Source organism: Trichosurus vulpecula, chromosome 1, assembly GCF_011100635.1.
Source record: "Trichosurus vulpecula isolate mTriVul1 chromosome 1, mTriVul1.pri, whole genome shotgun sequence".
Classification (NCBI taxonomy): Eukaryota; Metazoa; Chordata; class Mammalia; order Diprotodontia; family Phalangeridae; genus Trichosurus; species Trichosurus vulpecula.
The window spans coordinates 205396875-205420299 of NC_050573.1; the positions used below are offsets into that span (position 1 = coordinate 205396875).

A 23425-nucleotide genomic window follows, 5' to 3' on the forward strand; every position below is an offset into this window, starting at 1 on the left:
AAAACCAGACCTTTTCCTGCCTCAAAAGAAAATCTTAGCTTTTTCAAGTGAGCATGAAAAACAGCATTTATTATTAGGCAATACTAGCCGTAGTCTCTAGGATATAAAATGAAAGGATTAGAGTTTTTTGCGACCTGTGTATCTGCTTGGGAGTTGCTGGACTGATAAGAAAATTTTTATTTGGGCATGTCACGCTTTACCTCAAAGTACTACTGCTTCTCATTGTAACATGGGTCAAGTCAAGGTCAAGATACCTGGCAGTACCTTTCTCTCTCTTTCCCACAGCTTCAGCAGTCAAATTGGCTCTTTCCCATCTAAAAATGTCCTCCTTTCCAAGAAACTGGCCACAAAGTTTCTGATCCCAGTGTTCTTTTTGCCCCACTTTTTCTCTTTCCTCTTAAAAGCCCTTTATTTAGTTCCTATTGGGATGTAAATAGTTCTTGACCATAGGTGTTTATGTCTGGCTTCAATCTTAAGCTATTAGAGGGAGGACCCAAGTTCATTCACTGTCTGTTTAATACACTTTGTTCCTTATTGTCCCAAGGTGATAGTGAGAGGTGGAACTCATTCATATAAAGAACCAGGATAATCCTCATCTTAGAGCAGGGTTGTTAGAACTTAGAATTAGACCACTGAATCTCTTCCCCCAAATTGATGCTATTCAAAAATGTAATTTTTTTTCATTATCCTGCTGCCAGTTTTTTTAAGTGCAAAAAAACCCAGACCCTGTTAAAAAAAAATTGTGTGTAGGCTAAGGAATTGAAACATGACATTGAAAGGAGGAAAATTTACTTTTCCCCATCTATTTCTCAATGATATTTTGAGCAGGGAGCAAGCATAGTAGAATAAACTCAAAACTTTAATATTGTCTGGGGAATTTAATATTAGTAAGTTCTGCTAAAGGGAGGAAATTTTGATTGTGAATCTTTACCTCTACTACCAGTTACTGTTTTGTTTGATTCCTTGTTATTCTTTAATGAGACAGTTTTACATGTTGTCTCATGAAGGAACAGTGACGAGGAGTCACATAGCAACTAATGGCAGAGTTAAGTGTTTTCATCATAATTTTAGATGTTTTTTTCCACCATAGACTGTAAGTTCCTTGAGGGTAGGGACTGATTGATTTTTGATTTTGTGTCCCCAGTACCTGGAACGTAGTGCAGCACTTCTTAAATGCTAGGTTTTTTTATTTGTGAGGGGAGGTGAGAATCTCAGAAACTGATTGAGGTTGGCAAAGATGGCAGTAGACCAGGGCACAGACTTTGTTCAGTTTGTTTCTTTTTGCACTGCCACTTCAGAGCACTGTTGTGGGGAAGAGACTTGACAGTTTTAAAAGAACTACAGAAGTAGGAGTGCTTGCTGGCATTTCTGTGGAAGGTATGAGTTGCTAGACACTGAAAAAAGTGTTTAAGTAGAGGCTTGATTGGGTGACCACTTGTCATGAATGTTATGGAAGAGAATCCTGCACTGGGAAGGTGGTTTGACATGGTCACCCCCTGAGTAACACAACTAGGGCTCAGACTTCAACAAGCCAGGAAATGTTCTGTTTTTTGGTTTTGGGGGGGGGGCAGGGCAATTGGGGTTAAGTGACCTGCCCAAGGTCACACAGCTAGTACCTGTGTCAAGTGTCTGAGGCTGGATTTGAACTCAGGTCTTCCTGACACCAGAGCCAGGGCTCTACTCACTGTGCTGCCTAGCTGCCCCCAGGAAATGCTGACTTTATGGACAGGCATACAATGTAATGTGTGTGATGCTTTGAATAATTTTTTTATCTTCTTTCTCTACTTGAACTCCTCTGTTGCTGATACCTCCCAATTACCTTGTATTAATTTTTCGTATACTTCTATGTATATGTTGTTAATATAACTTGCTAATGTCAGTTAATGTGGCTTCTTAATTTAAACTCCTTGAGGGGAGAAACTTTGATTTCTCTTTTTCATATTCCTAGACAGTAGCACAATTTCTAGAATATAGTAGATGCATAATAAATACTGATTGATCCACAGTATCCCTGTGCCCGAGGATTTAGTAGGTGCTCAATAAATAAGAATAAAGATGATAGTTCATGAGGGAAATCAGTGTCTTTTAATTAGAGGAAAAAGCACAGACTTAAATATATAATCCTTAAGAAAAGAATTGACCACAAAACTTTTTTTTTAATTTAATATATTTAGTTTTCAGCAGTGATTTTCACAAGAGTTTGAATTACAAATTTTCTACTCATTTCTACCCTCCCCTCCACTCCAAGATGGCATATATTCTGGTTGCCCTGTTCCCCAGTCAGCCCTCCCTTCTGTCACCGCACTCCCCTCCCATCCCCTTTTCCCTTCCTTTCTTGTAGGGCAAGATAAATTTCTACGCCCCATTGCCTGTGTATCTTATTTTCTAGTTGCATGCAAACACTTTTTTTTTTTTTGTTTTTGAACATCTGTTTTTAAAACTTTGAGTTCCAAATTCTCTTGCCTCTTCCCTTCCCACCCACCCTCCCTAAGAAGTCAAGCAATTCAACATAGGCCATATGTGTATCATTGTGTATAACCCTTCCACAATACTCATGTTGTGAAAGACTCACTCTATTTTGCTCCTTCCTAACCTATCCCCCTTTATTGAATTTTCTCCCTTGACCCTGTCCCCTTTCGAAAGTGTTTGTTTTTGATTACCTCCACCCCCATCTGCCCTCCCTTCTATCATCCCCCCTTTTTTTTTATCTTCTTCCTCCTTTTTTCCTGTGGGGTAAGATGCCCAATTGAGTATGTATGGTATTCCCTCCTCAGGTCAAATCTGATGAGAGCAAGATTCACTCATTCCCTCTCACCTGACTTCTCTTCCTATAGAACTGCTTTTTCTGCGAGATAATTTACCCCATTCTATCTCTCCCTATGTCCCTCTCTCAACATATTCTTCTCTCATCCCTTAATTTGATTTTCTTTCTTTTAGATATCTTCCCTTCATCTTCAACTCACCCTGTGCCTGCTCTCTCTCTCTCTCTATATATACACACACATACATATATACATATATACACACTCACGTATACATATATATACATAAACATATATATGTATATATATGTGTGTGTATATATGTGTGTGTGTATATATATATATATATATATATATATGCATATTCCCTTAAGCTACCCTAATACTGAGGTCTCATGAATCATACATGTCATCTTTCCATGTAGGAATGTAAACAAAACAGTTCAACTTTAGTAAGTCCTTGCAATTTCTGTTTCTTGTTCTTTCTCTTGATTACCTTTTCATGCTTCTCTTGATTCTTGTGTTTGAAAGTGAAATTTTCTATTCAGCTCTGGTCTTTTCACTGAGAAAGCTTGAAAGTCCTCTATTTTATTGAAACTCCATATTTTGCCTTGGAGCATGATACTCAGTTTTGCTGGGTAGGTGATTCTTGGTTTTAATCCTAGCTGCGTTGCCCTCCGGAATATTGTATTCCAAGCTCTTCAATCTCTTAATGTAGAAGCTGCTAGATCTTGGGTTATTCTGATTGTGTTTGCACAATACTCAAATTGTTTCTTTTTGGCTGCTTGTGGTATTTTCTCCTTGATCTGGGAGCTCTGGAATTTGGCGACAATATTCCTAGGAGATTTCTTTTTGGGATCTATTTGAGGAGGCGATCTGTGGATTCTTTCAATTTCTATTTTGCCCTGTGGCTCTAGAATATCAGGGCAGTTCTCCTTGATAATTTCTTGAAAGGTGATATCTAGGCTCTTTTTTTGATCTTGTCTTTCAGGTAGTCCAATAATTTTTAAATTCTCTCTCCTGGATCTATTTTCCAGGTCAGTGGTTTTTCCAATGAGATATTTGACATTGTCTTCCATTTTTTCATTCCTTTGGTTCTGCTTTATAATATCTTGATTTCTCATCAAGTCACTAGCTTCCACTTGCTCCAATCTAATTTTTAAGGTCGTATTTTCTTCAGTGTTCTTTTGGATCTCCTTTTCCATTTGGTTAATTCTGCCTTTCAAGGCATTCTTCTCCTCATTGGCTTTTTGGAGCTCTTTTGCCATTTGAGTTAGTCTATTTTTTAAGGTGTTGTTTTCTTCAGTGTATTTTTCAGTATTTTTTTGGGTCTCCTTTAGCAAGTCATTGACTTGTTTTTCATGGTTTTCTCGCATCCTTCTCATTTCTCTTCCCAATTTTTCCTCTACTTCTCTAACTTGCTTTTCCAAATCCTTTTTGAGCTCTTCCATGGCCTGAGACCAGTTCATGTTTTTCTTGGAGGCTTTTGTTGTAGACTCTTTGACTTTGTTGACTTCTTCTGTCTGTATGTTTTGGTTTTCTTTGTCACCAATGAAAGATTCCAAAGTCTGAGACTGAATCTGGGTGTGTTTTCGCTGCCTGGCCATGTTTCCAGCCAACTAACTTGACCCTTGAGTTTTTCGTGGGGTATGACTGCTTGTAGAGTTAAGAGAGCTATGTTCCAAGCTTGGGGGGATGTGCCAGCTCTGCCACACCAGCACTCCTCCTTCCCCAAGAACCCCCAACCCAGACGGGACTTAGATCTTCAGCAGGCTCTTCACTCCTGCTCTGATCTGTCACTTAATTCCTCCCACCAGGTGGGCCTAGGGCCGGAAGCAACTGCAGCTGTAGCTCTGTAGCTGCCCCACCTCCTCTTCCCGCCCCCCCCCCCCACCCAGGGCGGTAGCCTAATGGCGAACTCCTTCCACTCCCGCAGCTTTTCCCACTAACCTTCTCTGTTGTTTTTGGTGTTTGTGGGTTGAGAAGTCTGGTAACTGCTGCAGCTCACTGATTCAGGGCGCTAGGGCATGCTCCCCTCCGGCTCCTGGTCTGATTGGTCTGCGCAGCCCACGCTGGGCTCTGCTTCGCTCCCAGCTCCATGCGGGATAGACCTCACCCAGAGGCCATCCAGGCTCTCCTGGGCTAGAGCCCTGCCTCGCTCCGCTATTTTGTGGGTTCTGCAGTTCTAGAATTGGTTCAGAGCCATTTTTTATAGGTTTTTGGAGGGACTCGGCGGGGAGCTCACGCTAGTCCCTGCTTTCCAGCTGCTGTCTTGGCTCCGCCCCCTCCCCCCATCACAAAACTTTTAAAAGATTGATTTTAATATGAGTTACATTTCTCTATTTTTCATCTCTTGATTCTCTTCTTAAGCCTCTGGAGTATTCTGTATTGTTGATGCTTCCCTATAATGATGCCTTTTTTTTCTCCCTTTAAATAAACAGCATCCTGGTGGAGAAGAAGTTCTGAGGGAGCAAGCTGGAGGTGATGCAACTGAAAACTTTGAGGATATTGGGCATTCCACAGATGCCCGAGAATTATCCAAGACATTTATCATTGGGGAACTTCATCCAGTGAGTATATTCTCAGAAGCCTCCTGTCCTAATTCTCAGGTTTTCTGTCCCATGGGTTACATATATAAACAACAAGGGTCCCTGCCCCCAAAAAAGATAAGACAAAATAATTGACTTTATAAGACATAGGTCCCTTGTATTACACCGCCCCCCCCCCCCCCCACACACACACTTTCCTTCCATCCCCCTCAGGAAATAATGCCCTATGCTTATTTTTGTATCCTGGTCAGATACCTAAGTTATTGTCATTAAGATCTCAAAATAAAGACTGAACATTTTAGAAATAGTGCTTTATAGTCCTCACTTTTATCCTAACGGTGCTGAATTCTTTTTTATCTTGCAGGATGACAGATACAAAATAAAGAAACCTACAGTAAGTGCCAAACTGTTCTGCAAACTTTGTCCTGTTGGAAACTCATTGTTAAGTGTGTGTGTGTTGCATGTTTCAAAATGGAAACATTACTTTCTTAGTATCAAGCCAGTTGTTTCAATTGTTTAATTTAGACCAGTCAGCGAACCAGATACTTTTTCCTTTTAAAATGAAATTACACATTTGTCAGGCAGATTAGGATTTAAATGCGTAAGAAATACAGTGTTTCTAAGTGTCTAGGAGAGCTTTCTGCACTCTTGACAAGGGTGACTTCACATTTCAGACAGGACTTGTGATTATACTGATAGGAAGAAAATCCTTTAACCAGGTCAGCTCTGTACCTACTCTGCAGCTTAAGCATCTTACCAGTTCACATGCTTTTATCATGATCATTAACACCTGTTCATTCAACACTGTGCCCATCTCTGAGGTATTGGAAGTGAGCTAAGCCGTGACACTCCCTGTTAACTAGTTAAATCAAGTTCTTTACTCAGTGAAAGGATACGAAGTAGGAACCGCAGCTCACATTTGTCATATGGGTACTGCTGAGTCAGTGATACCAGCATGGATGTCATCAGAGCTTCATCAACTAGTAACTGGCCAGGTACCACTTAAGAGGCGATTGCGTGAGCTGTGTAGGAGTCAACAGAAACCATCCACTCAGCACCTAGTGAGAATCAGGCCCTGTGGTGTGACCAACTGTAGGCAAGTATTAAGGCCACAACAGAGAAATTGAGCCAGGTAGCTCAGTGGATAGAACATCAAACCCGAAGTCAGGAAGACCTGAGTTCAAAATCTGCCTCACTTAGCTAGGTAGGTCACTTTGTTTGCCTTTGGTTCCTCATCTGTAGAATGAAGATAATAATAATAGCAGCTGCGGTCTGGGGTTGTCATGAGGATCAAATGAGATGATAATTATCAAACACTTGGCACGATGCCTTGCCCATCATTGTTATTATCTAATTAAAGTTGAATGGAGGAATACCCGAGTTGTGTACATATAGGAAGAAAACTTTCAGGAACTAGGTGGGATAAGGTGTAAAAACAATTTAATCATGAAATAAGGACAACTTGTTGAAAGCAGATTCTTTGGTATCCCATGCTACCTGTGGTTTGGACCACCAGTCAGTGAATGGTGTAGACAGTGATAGGAAGGGCCACTTTTGTGTATTGTGACCAGGAAAAGCTTCCAGAATGAAGTAGGAATTCAGGTAGATCTTGAATAACAAGTGGGACCCAAAGGCCTGAAGAGGAGGTGGGCATCACAGGTTAGGGAAACAGGGAGAGGAAGGGTTGTGCTTACATTTACATCACAGGACTTCAGAGTTGGAAGGAAGAGGCCTTGGAAGTTATTGAGTCCAATCCATATGTGAGAAAGCATCTCCTTTGCAAGGCATTGGATGCATCACCCTCCACCCTTTATTCAGATACCTCTGGTGACAAGAAACCCACTCCCTCCCAAGGCAGCCCTTTCTACTTTCCGATAACTCTAACATCAAATTTAAATTTGCTTCTTTGTAGTGTCCACCCACTATTTCTGGTTCTGACTTCTTGGGCCAAACAGAAGAGATTTGTTCCCTTTTCCACATAAAAACCTTTCAAATGCTGGAAGCCAGCTGGCATGTCTTCTTGAGCTTTAAAACCTGTAGGACTCTGCATTCCCAGGGCCTTCATCCAGTCTTCATGGCATGGACCCAAGATCTTTTGCTTTGCCTCCTGGATGCTCCCCAGATTGTCAGTGTCTTTCACAAAATGGGGTGACCAGGATTGCAGCTCCTTGGCCCTTTCCTTTCTGAGCCTACTTCCTGTTCCTATGCAGGACCTTTCTTTCTTTAGGCTCCCCAGGTCTGTGACTTCATAGTACCTCAAATTTCTCATGAATGGCACAAGATCACTTCACTTTATATGAGAAGAATGGTAGCCCTCCTCCTAGGAACAACCTGCCACACTTTTCTCTGTTCCCCTATCCTCTATATCAGTGTAAAGAGCACCTTAGATGGACCAGTCTATTTTGGTAAATAATCTGGACCTATTCAAGTCAGAAAGTGCCAGCTTTTGAAATCCAGTCTTATTCCTGACTACTTTGCCAAATAACTGCCCTTCTCTCCAACCAAGGGAGAAGGAAAAAGTATGAAAGTCAAGAAATTCAAATACAGATAAGGAATTTCTTTTTCGTTTCTCCTTAAATACATAAACACAAACTTCACAAGCTTTCATTTTTTTCTGGAACGTGATTTGGTTTCCCCTGTAGAATTTGTTTAAACAGACAATTCACTGAGGAAATACTGGCCAAAAAAACATAGTTTTTTTAATATAGGAAAGCATTGTCTAGTCACAAGTAAAGACTATCCTGGATAGAAAAATTATATTAGGCAATGTGCACCTGACATTTTGTTCTAAAATATGCCATTGTGCTAGAAGAAAAAAAAATTTAATATTGAAAATTTTTCATTTGTAAACTTCTAGCTCATTTGGCAGCCTGATGCCTTCAAATTCACACTAATATTTTAAAATAATGGGGAGGATTTGGTAAAAACAGTCAGTGTGTAATCAGCTATAATAACAGCTATTCAGAGAAGATACAAGTAAGAAAAATGCTTCCTTTTCTTTAGTTAGACTCCAAGGGTCTGAGGGGCCCCAGGGTGGTATTTGCACCCCTATAGAAGGAGGTTTTTTATTTTTCTTTTCATTAGATCATAGTTCATGTCCTTGGTTTTCTTAAAGTAACATCACTGTAGTGGGTTACTGTTTTAAGGACTTGTGTTAAGAACCTTCATTAAACTATTAACAGAATTGAGACAGTTATCCTAATAACTCTGGACAAAACAAAACATACTAATGCGAACTACAGAAGGTAGATGAAATGTCAACACCACAAAACCCTGGAGCTTCATTGTTCATTACAAAGCAGATTCAGTTGTGAAAAGTTATGTTCCCTGAAGCATTCCGTAGGTATAGGGGGGTAAGGACTTGTCCATAGAGAATCACAACTTCATGAAACTTATGTGAAAACTAGGTTTATTACAAGAGAAATGAACATGTGTATGGAACCTGAAGACGTCACAATCCATACAGAAGTGTGCATATTCATAACAGTAGGACAGAGGAAGGAAGAGAAAACAAATCTCCACCTAAAGAAGGGTGGCAGGAGAGGGAGGAAAGGTGAACTAAAGGTGGGAAAAAAGACAAAACCCCATCTGAAGGGGAGGAGCAAGGTAAAGGCAAAAGCCATATTCTTTACCCTTGGGAACTGCTAGACTGTGAAGATGGGGTGGTCTGCTTAGCTACAAGGGTTCCAGCTGTGAAAGCAATTTCCCATTCTAGTGCAGGCTGGTACCTTTCTTGACACATAAGGAGTCCAGATTGGTATACAAACAACAGATTATGTCAGCTGGGGTGGGGGTGGGGGGTGGAATGGACTTTGTCCTTTACACATTCAGGACCTCCTGCATAGTCCGAGTCCTGTGTTTCTAGAAAATACAGCAATTTAAAAAGACAAGTTCGGGGGACTCCTTAACATTCCTTAACAGACTGAACCTGTGATTTCTTTGGTATAGGGTGAGGAAACTCCTTCCATTGATGCAAGTTGGCGTCTTTTCTGCAACTTACAGTCAGAGAGAGCTGCTTAGGGCGCTGGGGTTAATTGGTTTGTCAAGGGTTACATGACCACTTTGTGTTAGAGGCAGGACTTGAACCCAGTCTTCTTGAAGGCTGGAAAGAAACAAGTGTTTTATTACGTGCCTAACCTACTCTATGCCGTGCATTGTGTCAACAGAGATCTCATTTGACCTTCACAACACCCTCGTGAGATAGGTGTTGTTATTGTCCCCATTTTACAGTTGAGGAAGATCAGGCAGACAGAAATTAAGTGACTTGCCCAGCATCACACAGCTAGTGAGTGTCTTAGGCTGAATTTGAACTCGAGTCTTCCTGACTCCAGGCGATTTACACACTGCAGCACTGAGCTCCTAGGCCATCTCTTGTCCTACTATGCCATGCTGCCTCTCATAGATATACATAAACTATATACATAAAATGTCTGATCATATCATAAACCAGGAACCTATAAATCAGTATTTTGGGGAAACTACAGTCGCATTTAATTTTCACCACCACCCCCCCTTTTTTTTTTTTTTGAGATGCAAAGATGATGAGATTTTGAGTTTGTCTGACATGTGAGGAGGATAACTTGGTAATATTTTCATGTTAGTGGCCTTACGTACACAACAAGAAAGGAAAACAATTGACTTTTTATTGGTATTTTTTTTTAATTTTTTTATTGGTATTTTTATTATCTAAAAGACAAGAGTGGTCTATTACTAGCTAAAAAAAAAAAGAAAGAAATTCATTAATACTAATGAGCTTCTGAAAGCGGCTTGCTTAAGATATCAAGATGAGCTGTGAAATTAGGTGAACCTGGATATGCTAGAAGATTAGTCTGAACCTGCTGTAATGAGTGAGTACACGAGGAGAAATGACCACATCATGATATTATGTTTTCTTACCTTAACCGGGATTTGAATTTTATTTATAATTCCTGATAGACACTTCAAAAACCCTATGTAGTTGGTAGAATATTATCTCTCTCTCTTTTTTTTTTTTTTTACAAGTGAATAAACAAAATTAGAGAGACTTGTCTGGAGGTGCACAGCTAGTCCTTGTGGAAGCCAGATTCCAATCTGGGTCTTCCGGCCCCCGACATAGCTGCTTTTTTTTTAAAGCTATAACACAGATCCTCTTATTGCTGCTAAATAAACATGAAGACATAAAAGTTTTGCCTATGTAGATAGGCAGATGGTAGCATCATGTATTTTTAATAGTGCTTTATAGTTTTCAAAGCATTTTCACTTTCCCTGTCTTTTAATTTTCAGCAGTCACTCTGTGGGGTAGACAGGGCAAGTATTCATGACCCCATTTGATAGATGAAGAAGATGAATCTGAAGAGAGACTTATTTGTTTAAGGCAACATGGCTCATAAGTGATAGGGTGAGATTGTGAATCCAGACACTTCTGGCTCCCAGCCCAGGGCAGTTTCCACCATAACATGCTACCCTTGTTGACTTGTGTGGGCAGTTATCATAGGGTTGAAAGTCATCTAATCCAAACTTCTCATCTAGAGGAAGAAATGGAGTTCCAGAGAGGTGACAGTCTTGCCTGAGAATTAATGGCAAAGACAGCATTAGGTTCCAGCTTCTCTGAATCCAGATTCAGAGCTCTCTCCACTGGACAGCAATATGTCTGCCAGTATGAGTCAAAAGGTGGAAACGAGCCAACTACAGGTCTGTTTCTGATAAGGTCAAGTAGGATGGGCCATAGTATGGATTGGAACAACTGTGTGGACTTTGCACTTCTTTCTTTTTATGTTCTTCTGTGGGTTAATATAATTTTTTCAACCTCCTCATAGATACGGAAATTGTTTTAAGCAAACTAGTTGAGGTTGCATAGTGAGCTGGTGGCAGATCTTGCAATAGATATCATTTCCTTGACCTTTTCTGCCACCATTTTTCAGTCCTAAATCCTAGGTTTTAAGCAATGGTTGTGAAATGTATGTGAAAAAGGCTTTTGATCTTGAGCTCATCGAGATGCCTATCACAATGCTTCTGAATGAACCTTTAATAATGATTCATTGATTGATTTTGAAATTGGGCTAGAATGTTCTTAGAAAAATATGTTAGCAAATTTTAGTAATTGCCTGTATGGAAAGTCAGGAAAATTCTGTTTGATTGCACAAACAAGACAGTGTGCTATGCCGTGGAGAGTCAAAGACAAAAGTAAGTCAGTTCTTGACCCCAAGGAGCTTATGTACACTGGATGGGTGGGAGCTTAGTTTCCCAAATGAATCATCAGCATGTTTTTGTATAAGTGTGTTCGTATGGTGTGATATCATAAACCTCACTAATTCTTTTGGAGAACATCTTGACTTGAAGCAGAACTGATTAACAAGAATGTCAAATGTGTAACGTATGTTCTGTTTTTGCCGCCCTTTAGTTACTAGTTTAGAGCACAACTTCCTAATGTCATGCTCGCCTGTATTGTCCTAATCATAGTCTCTGCTCAGCAATTTCAAGTTTCACAGTGAACAAGACCAAGGCTAAAGAACATGGAGCCCTTGGGGATAGAGGGGGTAGGAGGGGAGAGCAACCAAACGAGTTAAAATAAGTCACCAACCTGTCCTCCCTTTCCACCCCTCACCCCCATTCCCATACAATACAAATGTTATTAAGGTTGCAGGTGTCTAAGTCTAGGCACATCAACCCTGGAAGTCTCTACTGTTTCTGTTAACTCTTTTTTTAATACCTTTTGTTCAGATACAATTACATGATCAAGGTAGAAGTCTTAATGTGAAGCTTTCTTTAAAATTGCCTTATTTGTTTTCACTGTGTCAGGAGTCTTAAAGGAGCTCTTTCAAGGTTGGTGGGACTAACCTGCTTGGCTTGCTCCTCCTGGAAAAGTTTCTTTTTACTTTTCCTTTGTAAGAAAAGTTTCTTTTTACTTTTCCTTTGCACTTCCACTGCAGAGTGTAGCTTCGTTACGTCTAACAGTCGATTATTAAGCCAGCGTCCTGTGCTTTGGGTTGTGGCATTGCAGAGAAAATGGACATTGAAGCCATTGAAGCTTTGCTTTATCTCAGTTCCTATTTGAAGGCACTACTAATACTTGTGTTTGTGTGAGCTATCTGCTGCTATTTGGCCAGTTGCTAATTGTTGGAGTGATTTATGCTTAAACTTGTAGTGCTGTTACCTGTGTTTTCTCTTTGTGGCTATTATGAGCTCTTTTCACTAATTTTTAACATTTGGAACCAGATTAAAATGTCTACATCATACTGGTTTGAAGATTTCCTTTGGAATATTCTTATTGGGACATTATAGAAAGTAACTGGGTTGTGAAATAAACCACTTTATATAACCAGCTAATATTTGACTCTTATGGTTAAGCATGAAGGTAAGTCTTAGAGTGATAGAGGTTTGAAAAAAGTATTAAGTTGTAATCACTTTTCCAGACTAGAATGACTTTTGATGAAATTTGGGTGGACTATTTTTTGATGATTGCAGCCTTTACCATTATTTTGCCAGTTGAGAGGTGTGTATCAAATACTTTGCTTATACTTTTAGGGAATATTCTTGTTTGTACTTAAGATCATTGCTAAAAGTCATTGTCTATGTTCAGTTGTTGTAGAGGGAAGTTGAAGATATTATTTTAATTTAGAACATTTTTCATGTTTTCTTTCAAATTGTTTGATATAAGCATAGGTAGGTATAAATGACATTAAATACATTGTCCACAGATAACATGTAGCCTATTTTTATAGGGCATGATAATCATAAGTGAATAGGGATGTAATATTTTTGTATGAAAAGAAGTTATAGCTGAAATTGTGTATTTTATTGATCTCTTGAAGAACTGAGTAAAATGTTCTTTAAATACTATGGATTGTATAATGTTTGTATTTTCTTTTTAACTCTGCTTTTATCTTTGTTTTTTAGGATACTTACATTACTACCACTGATAATAACAGCAGGTATGAAATAAATTTTCTTTTAAAGTCTATCATTGGCCTGGAAGGGCGCTTGAAAGGTTTTGTAGTCCACACCCCAGCCTTTTAAGCAATACTACACCTAACATGTACCCTAACATGAGCATTTAACTAAATAAGCAACTACAGAAATCCCAGCAAACTCCACCCAAAGGAAAAGTATACCAGTAATCCTCTTGATTATTATAGTGTGACTGCCAAGTTTTATTTTAGGGGTGACATGATGTGTAAAGAATGTTGCTGTATATAATTTTCTTTGACATGAAAATATATGCATGTAAGAACTTTTGTTAGGTTTTTAAAAAAATTTACATTCAAGTTCTTATTTGTCCCAGCACATGTGGCTTAGGCACAAAATCACAATAAATATGTGACCTTCATATATCCCAGGTCTAGCACTCATTTATCTGTGATCCTGTGTTACTTAGTCTAAATTTGAAACTAAGCACTACATGGTTTGGGGATTTTTGTGTGTTTTAGCTACACAGGCTGAAGAGATGATCTGGATATGGTGTTACCTGGATAGTATGTCCAAGTGAAGATGTATGCTTAGAAAATTTATAAAACTCTCTACTGAGTAGATGTTGTAAATGTATAATTTATAGATTCATGGAGTGTTTAAATTGAAGAAGTACTTAATAAGTACTTAATGTGTGCATGGGATTGGTTTGGGATTCAGGGACAGAAAGACAAAAGAAAAAGAGAACTTCTTGCTTTCAAGGAACTTCAGTTTGGTGAGGTGGGATACTAGATAAGTATCGATATGAGATAATTTGAAAAGGAGGAGACTGCTATCAACCCAGGTAAAAGGCTTCTTATATGGAGTAGCATGTGGCCTGAGCCTCAAGGGAGCTAAGTATTTTTAGAGGAGGTAAAAGTAGTAGAGAATGAATTCAAGGCCTGTGCAATCACTGGGAGCCAGCCAGGAAAGATAATTTTTTAGGGTGGGGGTGAGGAAAGCAAGTAGGTAAGTTTAACTGAAACGTATGGAGTCCATGAAGGGTAATAGTGTGCAGTAAGCCTTAAAAGATAAGCTGGAGCCAAATGCCAAGCTGGAGGGAATAGGATCTTCTTAAGCAGCCTCTTGTAGTAGTACAATTGAGAGGTGATGAGGACCTGAACTAAGCTGGTGACTCTGTAAGTGGAGAGGAAGGGCCAGTTGTGAGAAAAGTGGACACAGAATTGGTAAGACTTAGCAGCTAGTGAGTTTATAGGGGGTGAAGGAGAATGAAGACTCAAAGGATAGCTCCTCAGATTTCAAACCTGGGTGACTGAGGGGATGGAAGTTCAGAGGAAAATCAAGTTTAGAGGAGGGAAGATAATAAAATCTGTTTTGGGCATATTGACTTTGTGATGCCTTCAGGACATCTCTGTGAAGTCCAGCAAGCTGTTGGCAATATAGGGCTGGAACTCAAGAGAGAGATTGTGGTTGACTATATAGATTTTGGAGTTGTCTTCATAGAAATGATTGAACACATAGGAATTCATTGAGAGAAGGTATACTGAGAAAATAGGGCCCAGAACAGTAGCATGAGAGATACTCATAGTTAGGGGCCAGGAGAAAATAACCTAAGATAATGGTCAAAGAAAGGAGTCTGAGGAAGGAAGGATAGACAGATAGGTGAACCAGTAGGTAGCAGGGTTGTGAAAGCAGAAGGGGAGGAGGGGCACTTGTCAGCAGGATCAGAAGCTATAGAGAGTCTATATAACATAAGGACTTGAGAAAACAGAAATTGAATTTAACAGCACTGGCTACTTCAAAGAGAAAAGCTTTGTTTGATGGTGGGGATCCATCTAGGCCAGTCCACTTATCTTTATTTTTCATTTGAAGAAACTGAAGGCCAGAGGTCAGAGAAGTGATCTTTGTCCAAGATTACACAGATAGTTAGTGATGAAGTTGGAACTCACTACTTGAGCCTCCTAACTCTACTCAAGTGCTCTGTGTCCATGTTCAGGCCAAGTAAAAGATTTAATGACCATTGACTGTTGCTGTTGTATGGTGTTTTTCCCAGGGTTCATAATCTGTCATTACCTAAAAATTATATTTTTAAAATGTAGCAAGGAAGTTCATAAGTAACATTGATAAGCCCTTATTATAAAGTGTATGTAAATGCCAGTGGTGTCTTTTGTGACTTATCAGGCTAGTGGGATGTAGCTCTTTTTTGGGGTGGGAGGCAGAGCATTAATGCTGGTCCCAGCTCTTCATGTACTCTTTTTTGTAGCTGGTGTCTTAGACTCAGACAGAGAGAAAAAAGATGTTCTAGTGAATTATGGTTAGCTGGAACAAATCATTTTTATTTACATGTATCTGACATCATGCAATATATTTGAAACATTTTCTCACTGTTTCCTTCTAGTTGGTGGACCAGTTGGGTGATCCCAGCAATCTCTGCACTTGTTGTGGCCTTGATGTATCGATTCTACATGTCAGAGTACTAATCACATTTTTTAAAAAGCCAATAAAAGAAGAGACTGACTTAAACCAGGATATAAAGAAGCCAGTTGTCACTGTCCACTTTGCCTGACAGAAACCAACTTCATTTGCAAAGAGAACTTTAAAGTGTCCCTTTCCCACCCCTCCACCTCCTGACATCCAAAAAGTGAATTATCCTTCTGTACACTTTTCTATAGGGTGTGCCTTTTTATTCAAATTATTTTTAAAGTTTAGTTTCTCTTTTTGATTTTCTATCACCACTCTATTCTTTATATAACGAAAACAGCTGCTATAATTATTGTATAATCTTTACAATTTTCTGCATCTATTTGTGTGTTTGTATAAATCAATCTTTGATGCTCAGAAGCCTTTAAAATAAGCCCTTCAGCAGACTATTTAGACCCAAGCAATCAATGATGATGCTTGGCTCTAAGGAGGCTTTTGGCTTCTGTCTATTATGACATTATCTTCAATAGAATTACCCATTGTGGCACTTTTTTCAAATCAGTTTCCTTTTCAGGAAGTCAAGAAGCCCAATGGTCATAATTTGAATGCTTCTAAAAACTGTTCTGGTATAGATAATAATGGTAAGAAGGGGAAATGTCCAGAAAAAAACTGACATTGATCAAGGAACAAATAACATCTACCCATAAAATGAAACCTGTCCCTCTTTCCCCAATTCTTAGTCAAGAATTAACACTCTGGTTCCTGGAGGCAGGGAGTGAGAAGGAATCTTCTTTCCGGGATTGCTGTTTGGAAGACAAAAACCTTGTTGGCACTCACTCCTTTTAGGAGGGCTACTGTCTCTCAAATTTTTATTTAAAGGGACTGAAAGGCATCCTTCGTGATGTTTAGATACTTTTTTGTTTTAATGAACTCACTGCCAACTAATGAATGACAAATTATGTTCATGCATGTGGGTCCATTTCCTTCCCCCCTCCCCCTTCCCCATATGGGAACCCTTTTGACTTCTTCCATTATGTCTGTAATTCTCTGGCCTTCACCTTCCTCTGGGAAAGGTTAGTTGTTTGATGACATGTTGGGAGAGCGAATGTTTAAAATGTAAGCTGTCATAATGAACTGTGATCATGCATTTTCCCCTTGATACATTAATCAAGCAGCATGTACATGAAAAACCACTAATACACATTAAAAAGGCTGATTTTTTTTCTCAAAAAAATTCTGTTGATATCAATTGTATAATCATTGTTATGTTCACCATCCTGCCTCTCTCAATTCAAACGTACACACACACACACCCACAGTGCATAATCAGGGCCTAAGGTTAAGGAGAAAGGCCTACTGTTTTATCTGTAACTGAAAATGACATTTAGGATGAAAGTGGGTAGGGAGAGGTGGGAAATGGCAAACTATGGTGCCATTGCCATTACCTGGCAGAATACTTTTTTGTTAAACTTCTGAATAAACATGAGCCTGGAACAAAATGATGCATTGTTACAGTGGATTTTAAATGGGGTGCTTTGGTAAATGACATGTATGGTTTTTGTGAATGCAGAGCTGTTAAGAATCAGTGAGGTTCTGAACCAGAAATTTGGATTCTGAACTAAAAGTTCATTTTCTAAACTTAATATTTAAGTTAATGATTGTCACCAGCTATTTTTAAACCTTGTTTCTTGAGGTCTTCAGTTTTCTGCAGGCAATTCTTAACTTTTTAGTGTATCCTGGATCTCTTTGGGGGGAAACCTATGGACTCCTCAGAATCATGTTTATACATGCAAAAAATACATGACATTACAAAGAAAACCAATTACATTGAATTATAATTATAAAGATATTTTTGAAAAAGTCTAAAGACCTCTGGTTAAAAACTGCTTTAGTGAGATTTTATTTCAGAGTTTTGCTAAAGACAGTTATACATCTGTTCTTTGAGGCATGTATCTCTGAGGCAATGCCCATTCAGTGATTAAGGCTAGGTAAGAAAAAAAATTACTCTCAAATTGTTTTCTTCTAGCTCTGACCTTCCTTCCCCTCTCCAGACCCACTTAGAAGACTGCCTACTGGATTTCACCTAAATGCCCCACCCCCATTTTTTAAACCAATAAAACAATTCATCCTAATGCCTGTATGTTATTGAGATCATTCTTGTAGTCACACAAGTTAACTTTGGAGCATCCCACGAATGACCTGTTAGCAATACACATTTTCCCCAGAAGAATACATTTTTGTCTTCATATGCTCATCTTCTCCCTAATAAGTTCTGATACTGATAAGATGTTGCTAGACTATCAATAAACATGTATAATTAGTCTTTCTTTACAGTATTTCACGTAAATATTTTTTCCATTCGTACTTTGCTACTTATTAATGTTTCTCAGTAAGACTTTTACAAAAGTCTTTTCTCCACCCCCATCCATCACAGTAGAGCTACTGGAGCAATGTTTTTGCTGTATAGCTTTGCTCAGGGCATTTTCTTACTCAAAATCCAGGGCTTCCTCTTAAACTCACAGAATAATGTTCAAACTCCCATCTACAAAAGTCATGCTGTAGCCACACTAGACCATTTACCACGCTGTCCCTCACTCTGTGTTCTGGTTTACTCCTTGAACCTGTAATATCATCTCCACCCTAACTTCTATCTCAAATGAAATTCAACAAAAGTAGACTGGAGCACATATTATCAGTTTATTAGCAGGGCATGGGCTTGATAATAAAATGGATCTAATGACTGCCTCAGTGAGCCAAAAGACCCTGAGCAAAAGGACAGCTTCCCTTTCATAGTTTCGGGGAGTACAGAGCAAAGAACAGGACTTTGTAGGTGTGGAAAGAATATAATTGGTTATAGGGTTGGCATCACAGGGGTGAGGACAACATGACTAGTTATAGAGTTGAAGCATGAGGGACAATAGGATTGATTTGAGACTGGGAATGAGGATTTAGCAACCACCCCCTCTCATGACTTAAGAAGAGTTCATTGTATGAAGTTTAGAGATAGTGGGCCAAGGTCTTTGGATAGCAAACCAGACATCCTTGAAGGATAGCTTGTGGTGTAATGATACTGGGCCAGACTCCCTGCTCTCCCTTCACACCCCTCAAGGATAGCAGATATCCTTGAGGCAAGAATAGAACAGTGATCAACAAGAGGACTGGAACTCATCACAGGCCAGCTGAATTTCTGAACTAAGTTCAGAGACAGAGGCCCATGACTTAAGCAGTTACAGAACAGGATCAATTAATTGTAAATAGGATCAATAAAAAATGATACAGAATCAATTTAACCTTCTCACCTTAACATAATTTGTGGAAATCCTATCTGAGTTCCAATTCTGCTCTCAGAATGAACTCCTTAGATCTCTTTATATCCACAGTGTTCTTGTGCATAATGTTGCTTATACCTTTCTTAGGGTGCTTACCATGTTTTATCCATTGGTATTACAATAACACACACATCACACCCCTTATCTCCTAAGGTTATGAGTTCCATAAAAATACAGAATGAATGTTCATCTTCTTTGTGTTCTCCACAAGCACCTAGCACAGTGACATCCCACTAGGTTCTAAATAAATGTTGAAGTTGAATTGGAATGATTATGGCAAACAAATCTTGCAAGAAGCAAAGACAAAATGCTTAGACACATTAAATATATTTTGTGAGTGAAACTATTTGCCATTTACAACTATGCTGTATCATTTGTGTTTTATGCTTAGTTCTATAATTTATTTAGGCACATTCAGGTAAAATTTTACTTGTGAACGGTTTAGTTCTGTTATCAAAGCGCCAGTCTCAGAGTTAAAAGGGATTTCAAAGGCTCCCTTGTCTCATCCATACTTAAAAGGGAGACCTTTCAAACATTTCTGATGTTTACTTTATTTTTAAAATTGAGACATTTACTCTTCTATATCAACTACTATGTTCTCACATCTTCTGAAGATGACTGTTATCAGCTCAGCAATCAACATCCAACATGTAATTGGTATGTAGTTTATCAGCATCTGGTAATTTGAGAAAAGTGGGTACATTTCTATCTTTCCCTGTCTGCATACTGTCTTTGGCAAGAAAAAAAAAGTACAGTCATTCTACCTTCTCTATTATCTTCTTGTTCATCCTGAACAGAGATATTTACACTTTTGGGTCCATTGTTAAGTAGGCAAAAGACACAAATTGTCAAGTCCTGTAATTTCTACTTTTGTAACATCTCTTGTATATTCCCCCTTCCCTACTCAGTCACTGCCACCGCACTGGAGGCGTCCCCTCACCTCTGGACTATTGTAATAACCTGCTGGTAGGTTTTGCTGCATCAAACCTTTTCCCTGATCTAATCCATCCTGCACTCAACTTCATCTTCCTAAAGTTTAGGCCTGATCAGGTCACCCTCCCCCCTATTTAATAAACTCCAGTGGCCCAGTATCACCTCCACGATCAAATATAACATCCTCTTTGCCATTCAGAGCTCTTTATCATCTGGCCCCCTGCCTTTCCAGTATTCTTACATACTTTCCCCCCACCTCTGCAATCAAGTGACACTAGCTCCCTTGCTATTCCTTACACAAGACATTCCATCTCCCCAGGCATTTTCTCTCGCAGTTGGTGCCCATGCCTACAATTCTCTCCCTCCTCATCTCTGGCACCTGCCTTCCTTTAAGTCTCAAAGTCAGATTTTCTACAACAAGCATTTCCCAGACTTCCATAATCTTAGGAACCTCCCTCTAAGATTATTTCCAATTCAGCATGTATAGCTATTATTGGGGCATAGTTGTTTGCAATTATACTGTTGTGTCTCCCATTTATTGAGTTTGAGAATGGGGACTGTTTTTTGCCCTTCTATTCCAAGTGCTTAGCAAATAGTAGGCACTTAATAAGTGCTGTTGACTAAACAAAATGCAAATAAGAACAACAGGTTTCACCTGTCTCCCTTCATTGCAGAGGTAGCGGACTCCAGGTATGAGATATTTCATGTATTGTCAGACGTAAGTGATGTTTTGGTTCGTTTTGATTGTTTTCCCTTGTATTAAAGGGTAGGGAAGGAGGGAAGAAAGATTCAGAAATAAATGTAAAAGCAAAAGGTGCTAATTAAAGTAAGATTTAAATACACACACACACACACACACATATATAGGAAGGAGGGGAGAAAGATTCAGAAATAAATGTAAAAGCAAAGGGTGCTAATTAAAGTAAGATTTACACACACACACGTATGTGTGTATGTATGTATATAAGGCCCGTGCACTGCTGTGGCTCTATTTCTAGAACCTTTTGAAATCTACTAAAATCTAGGATGTGTATCAGGTCATGTCTGCCATTCTTCTCTCGGTTCTAAAATGTAATGAATGTTCACTTCTCCCAGCTAACTTTCTTTAAAAAATGGAGACACTTCCTTTATTTCCCTTCTTGCTTCCTCTACATCATGAAGTATACATTTATTGTTAAAGCAAGTTAAGAATTTACCTACTGCCCTGCTTTTGGGGGGTGGGGTAGGGGCAGAGTGCTTCATCAGATGTCCTTTATCACTATTATTTTTCCAGATCAATGTTGTTATAAATAGTAGTTATAGTCCCAGGTTATTCAACAAAAACTTATTTAAACAAAAGAACCACATCTGGGTCTCAGAACAGGGGCCATATGGTACAGAAAGGAAAAGAAGAGAGGTTCCATTTCCTTGGGCACTGGATTGGCCCTAGGTAAAAACCTTCATATACACAATCTTTTACATTGGTTCTCTTCTTTCCTTTCTATACTTTCAGGCCTAAGTTGCCCAGTGCTCTCATGAGACCCTAAACCATGCCCCATCCTATCAACCCACTTGCCCTCCATGTATGCAGTTTGATATTCAACCTTTCTCTGCTCCATGGTCCAAAATTATTTCTTCTTCTTCCTCCTACCCTCATCAAACTCCTACCACTTCAGTTTTAGCTAGGTATTAGGAGAAAGAAAATCTGATTGCAATATTCACACTAATATGTCATAAACCCTTAGCCCTTATGGAGACATTTGAACTTTAAAAAGGAAATGCTTATTAACTAAAATGAACTCTGACTGTCAGAATTTGAGATGATATAACAAAATGAAATGAAAATATTCCGTTGGCTGGGAAAAGATGTATTTAGGCTTTTAGGATCTGGAAACGACCTCAGTGATCAAGTCTAATCCTCATGCTTTAAAATTGAAGAAACTGAGGCTCAGAGGGGTTAAGTGAGAGGTCACACAGATTCAAGATTTGAAGCCAGGTCTTCTGACTTCAAGTCCCATTCTCTTTATGCTCTGGGGTCCATCATATCCTTTTTCTTCTGGATCAAGTCCCATAAGATGTTGCTGTTTTTTATAGATCTTTTCTTCCTTCATTTTAAAACCTATACTTTCTCTAAAAGCTCCATTTTCTTCACCACAGTTCTAGCATAACTAGAAATATGACTTGATTTCAGTTTCTGCAAGGATTTTTGTTTTAAGATATTTAAATAGTATAACAAGTTTTTTTTTTAAAGACAAAAAAATTCACAATTCCTTTGACTCCCCTTAAAGCAACTATGGGAGAATATTCTATACTTTGTACTTTACGCCCAAACTTGCCAAAAAGTTTTTATTTATTTAGATTTAACTAATTCTGCTTAAGGAGATACAAAGATGGACAGCGTTTTAAAGGCATGCCTTTGAAAATTTCTCTCACACAAACCATTTTGGAATAACAGTTTATAATATTCTCAAACAATAGACAAAATCCCACAGCCAAGTTTGAGCAAGAGTTCATAGTTTAGGTTAATAGTCTCTAAACTTGAAATGACAGCCCACAGCTAGAAAATAATTTCCTAAAACCATTCAGTCCCTCTTTGGTTACTCCCTCTAAGGATTTTTCTTTCTTTCTGGTCAGAGGTGAACTCAAAAGATACTTCCATTAGTTGGAGTAGTCAAAGACTTCTTCCTTCTTGTTACTCTAGTTGTTAATCACTTCTTGGAGGTGACTTTCCCAGGCTGATTAGAATAGTGAGGCCTAAGGATGGTTTAGAGACTGGTTAGGCTATTGATAAGAATGATGTAAAAAAAAAATCTCAGTGTAGGACAGTGTTTTATAAATGATTGTTAAAGGCTACTAAAATTTCTCCTCCAGATTAGTCCAAAGACTTCTGACTAGGTCACTGGGAAAAATATTTTCTTAGTATTTCTAAAAGGGGGGGTGGGATCCTTAGTGTGCTTCCATTCAGTCTTATGGGCCTTTTGGTTAAAGCAGTGTTTCTTCCTAACACCTCTACTCTGCTCTTTTCTGGAGACTTCGGTACTCTATCCTTACATTCTATATTTGCTTCAGCTAGGCCTCCTCCAATCAAACCTAGTCCTAGCAAGCCTCCCCCAGTGTCTTTCTTGCTTATGACATCTGAGTTGGGAAACCAAACAGATGCACCTGAAAGAGAATTTACCCCTTCCTATGAAAATCTATGACTTTCTAACTTCAATGAGTTGCCCAGTGTGATTGCAAATCATTCATCCTACATTGGCTAAGAGAGGGCCTGGTAGAGTAGCTAACCCTCTGCCTGTTACACATCTCATAGTTTCTTCAGAGCTAATAATCCAGTTATGTAAATAATTATCCAAACAAGGGAGGGGAGAAAACACTATAAACTTATTCAAACAGGGGAGAGGGACAAAAAAAGTGTCAACTAGAGCTGTTCAGTGCTGGAATAGGCTGCTTTAGGAGGTAATAGGTTCACCGCCATCAAAGTTACCAACTGTTTCTTTGGTCAAGTATTATAGCACTTTTGGGATAAAATGTTTGTTTTTGTTGCTCATTCATGTCCAACTCTTTGTGC

At 38.9% G+C, this 23425-nt stretch overlaps 1 protein-coding gene across 1 annotated transcript in view; it reads left to right on the forward strand.

Annotated features, from left to right (window-relative positions):
* Positions 1–17118, forward strand: part of LOC118844443 (cytochrome b5) — a 45935-nt gene extending 28817 nt beyond the window's left edge. The window contains exons 2-5 of the mRNA XM_036752335.1: positions 5204–5332; positions 5676–5705; positions 13187–13221; positions 15594–17118. Coding sequence (XP_036608230.1) covers positions 5204–5332; positions 5676–5705; positions 13187–13221; positions 15594–15675 — 276 coding nt within the window. The 3' untranslated portion in view covers positions 15676–17118. The remainder of the gene's footprint in view (positions 1–5203; positions 5333–5675; positions 5706–13186; positions 13222–15593) is intronic.
* The last annotated feature ends 6307 nt before the right edge of the window (positions 17119–23425 follow it).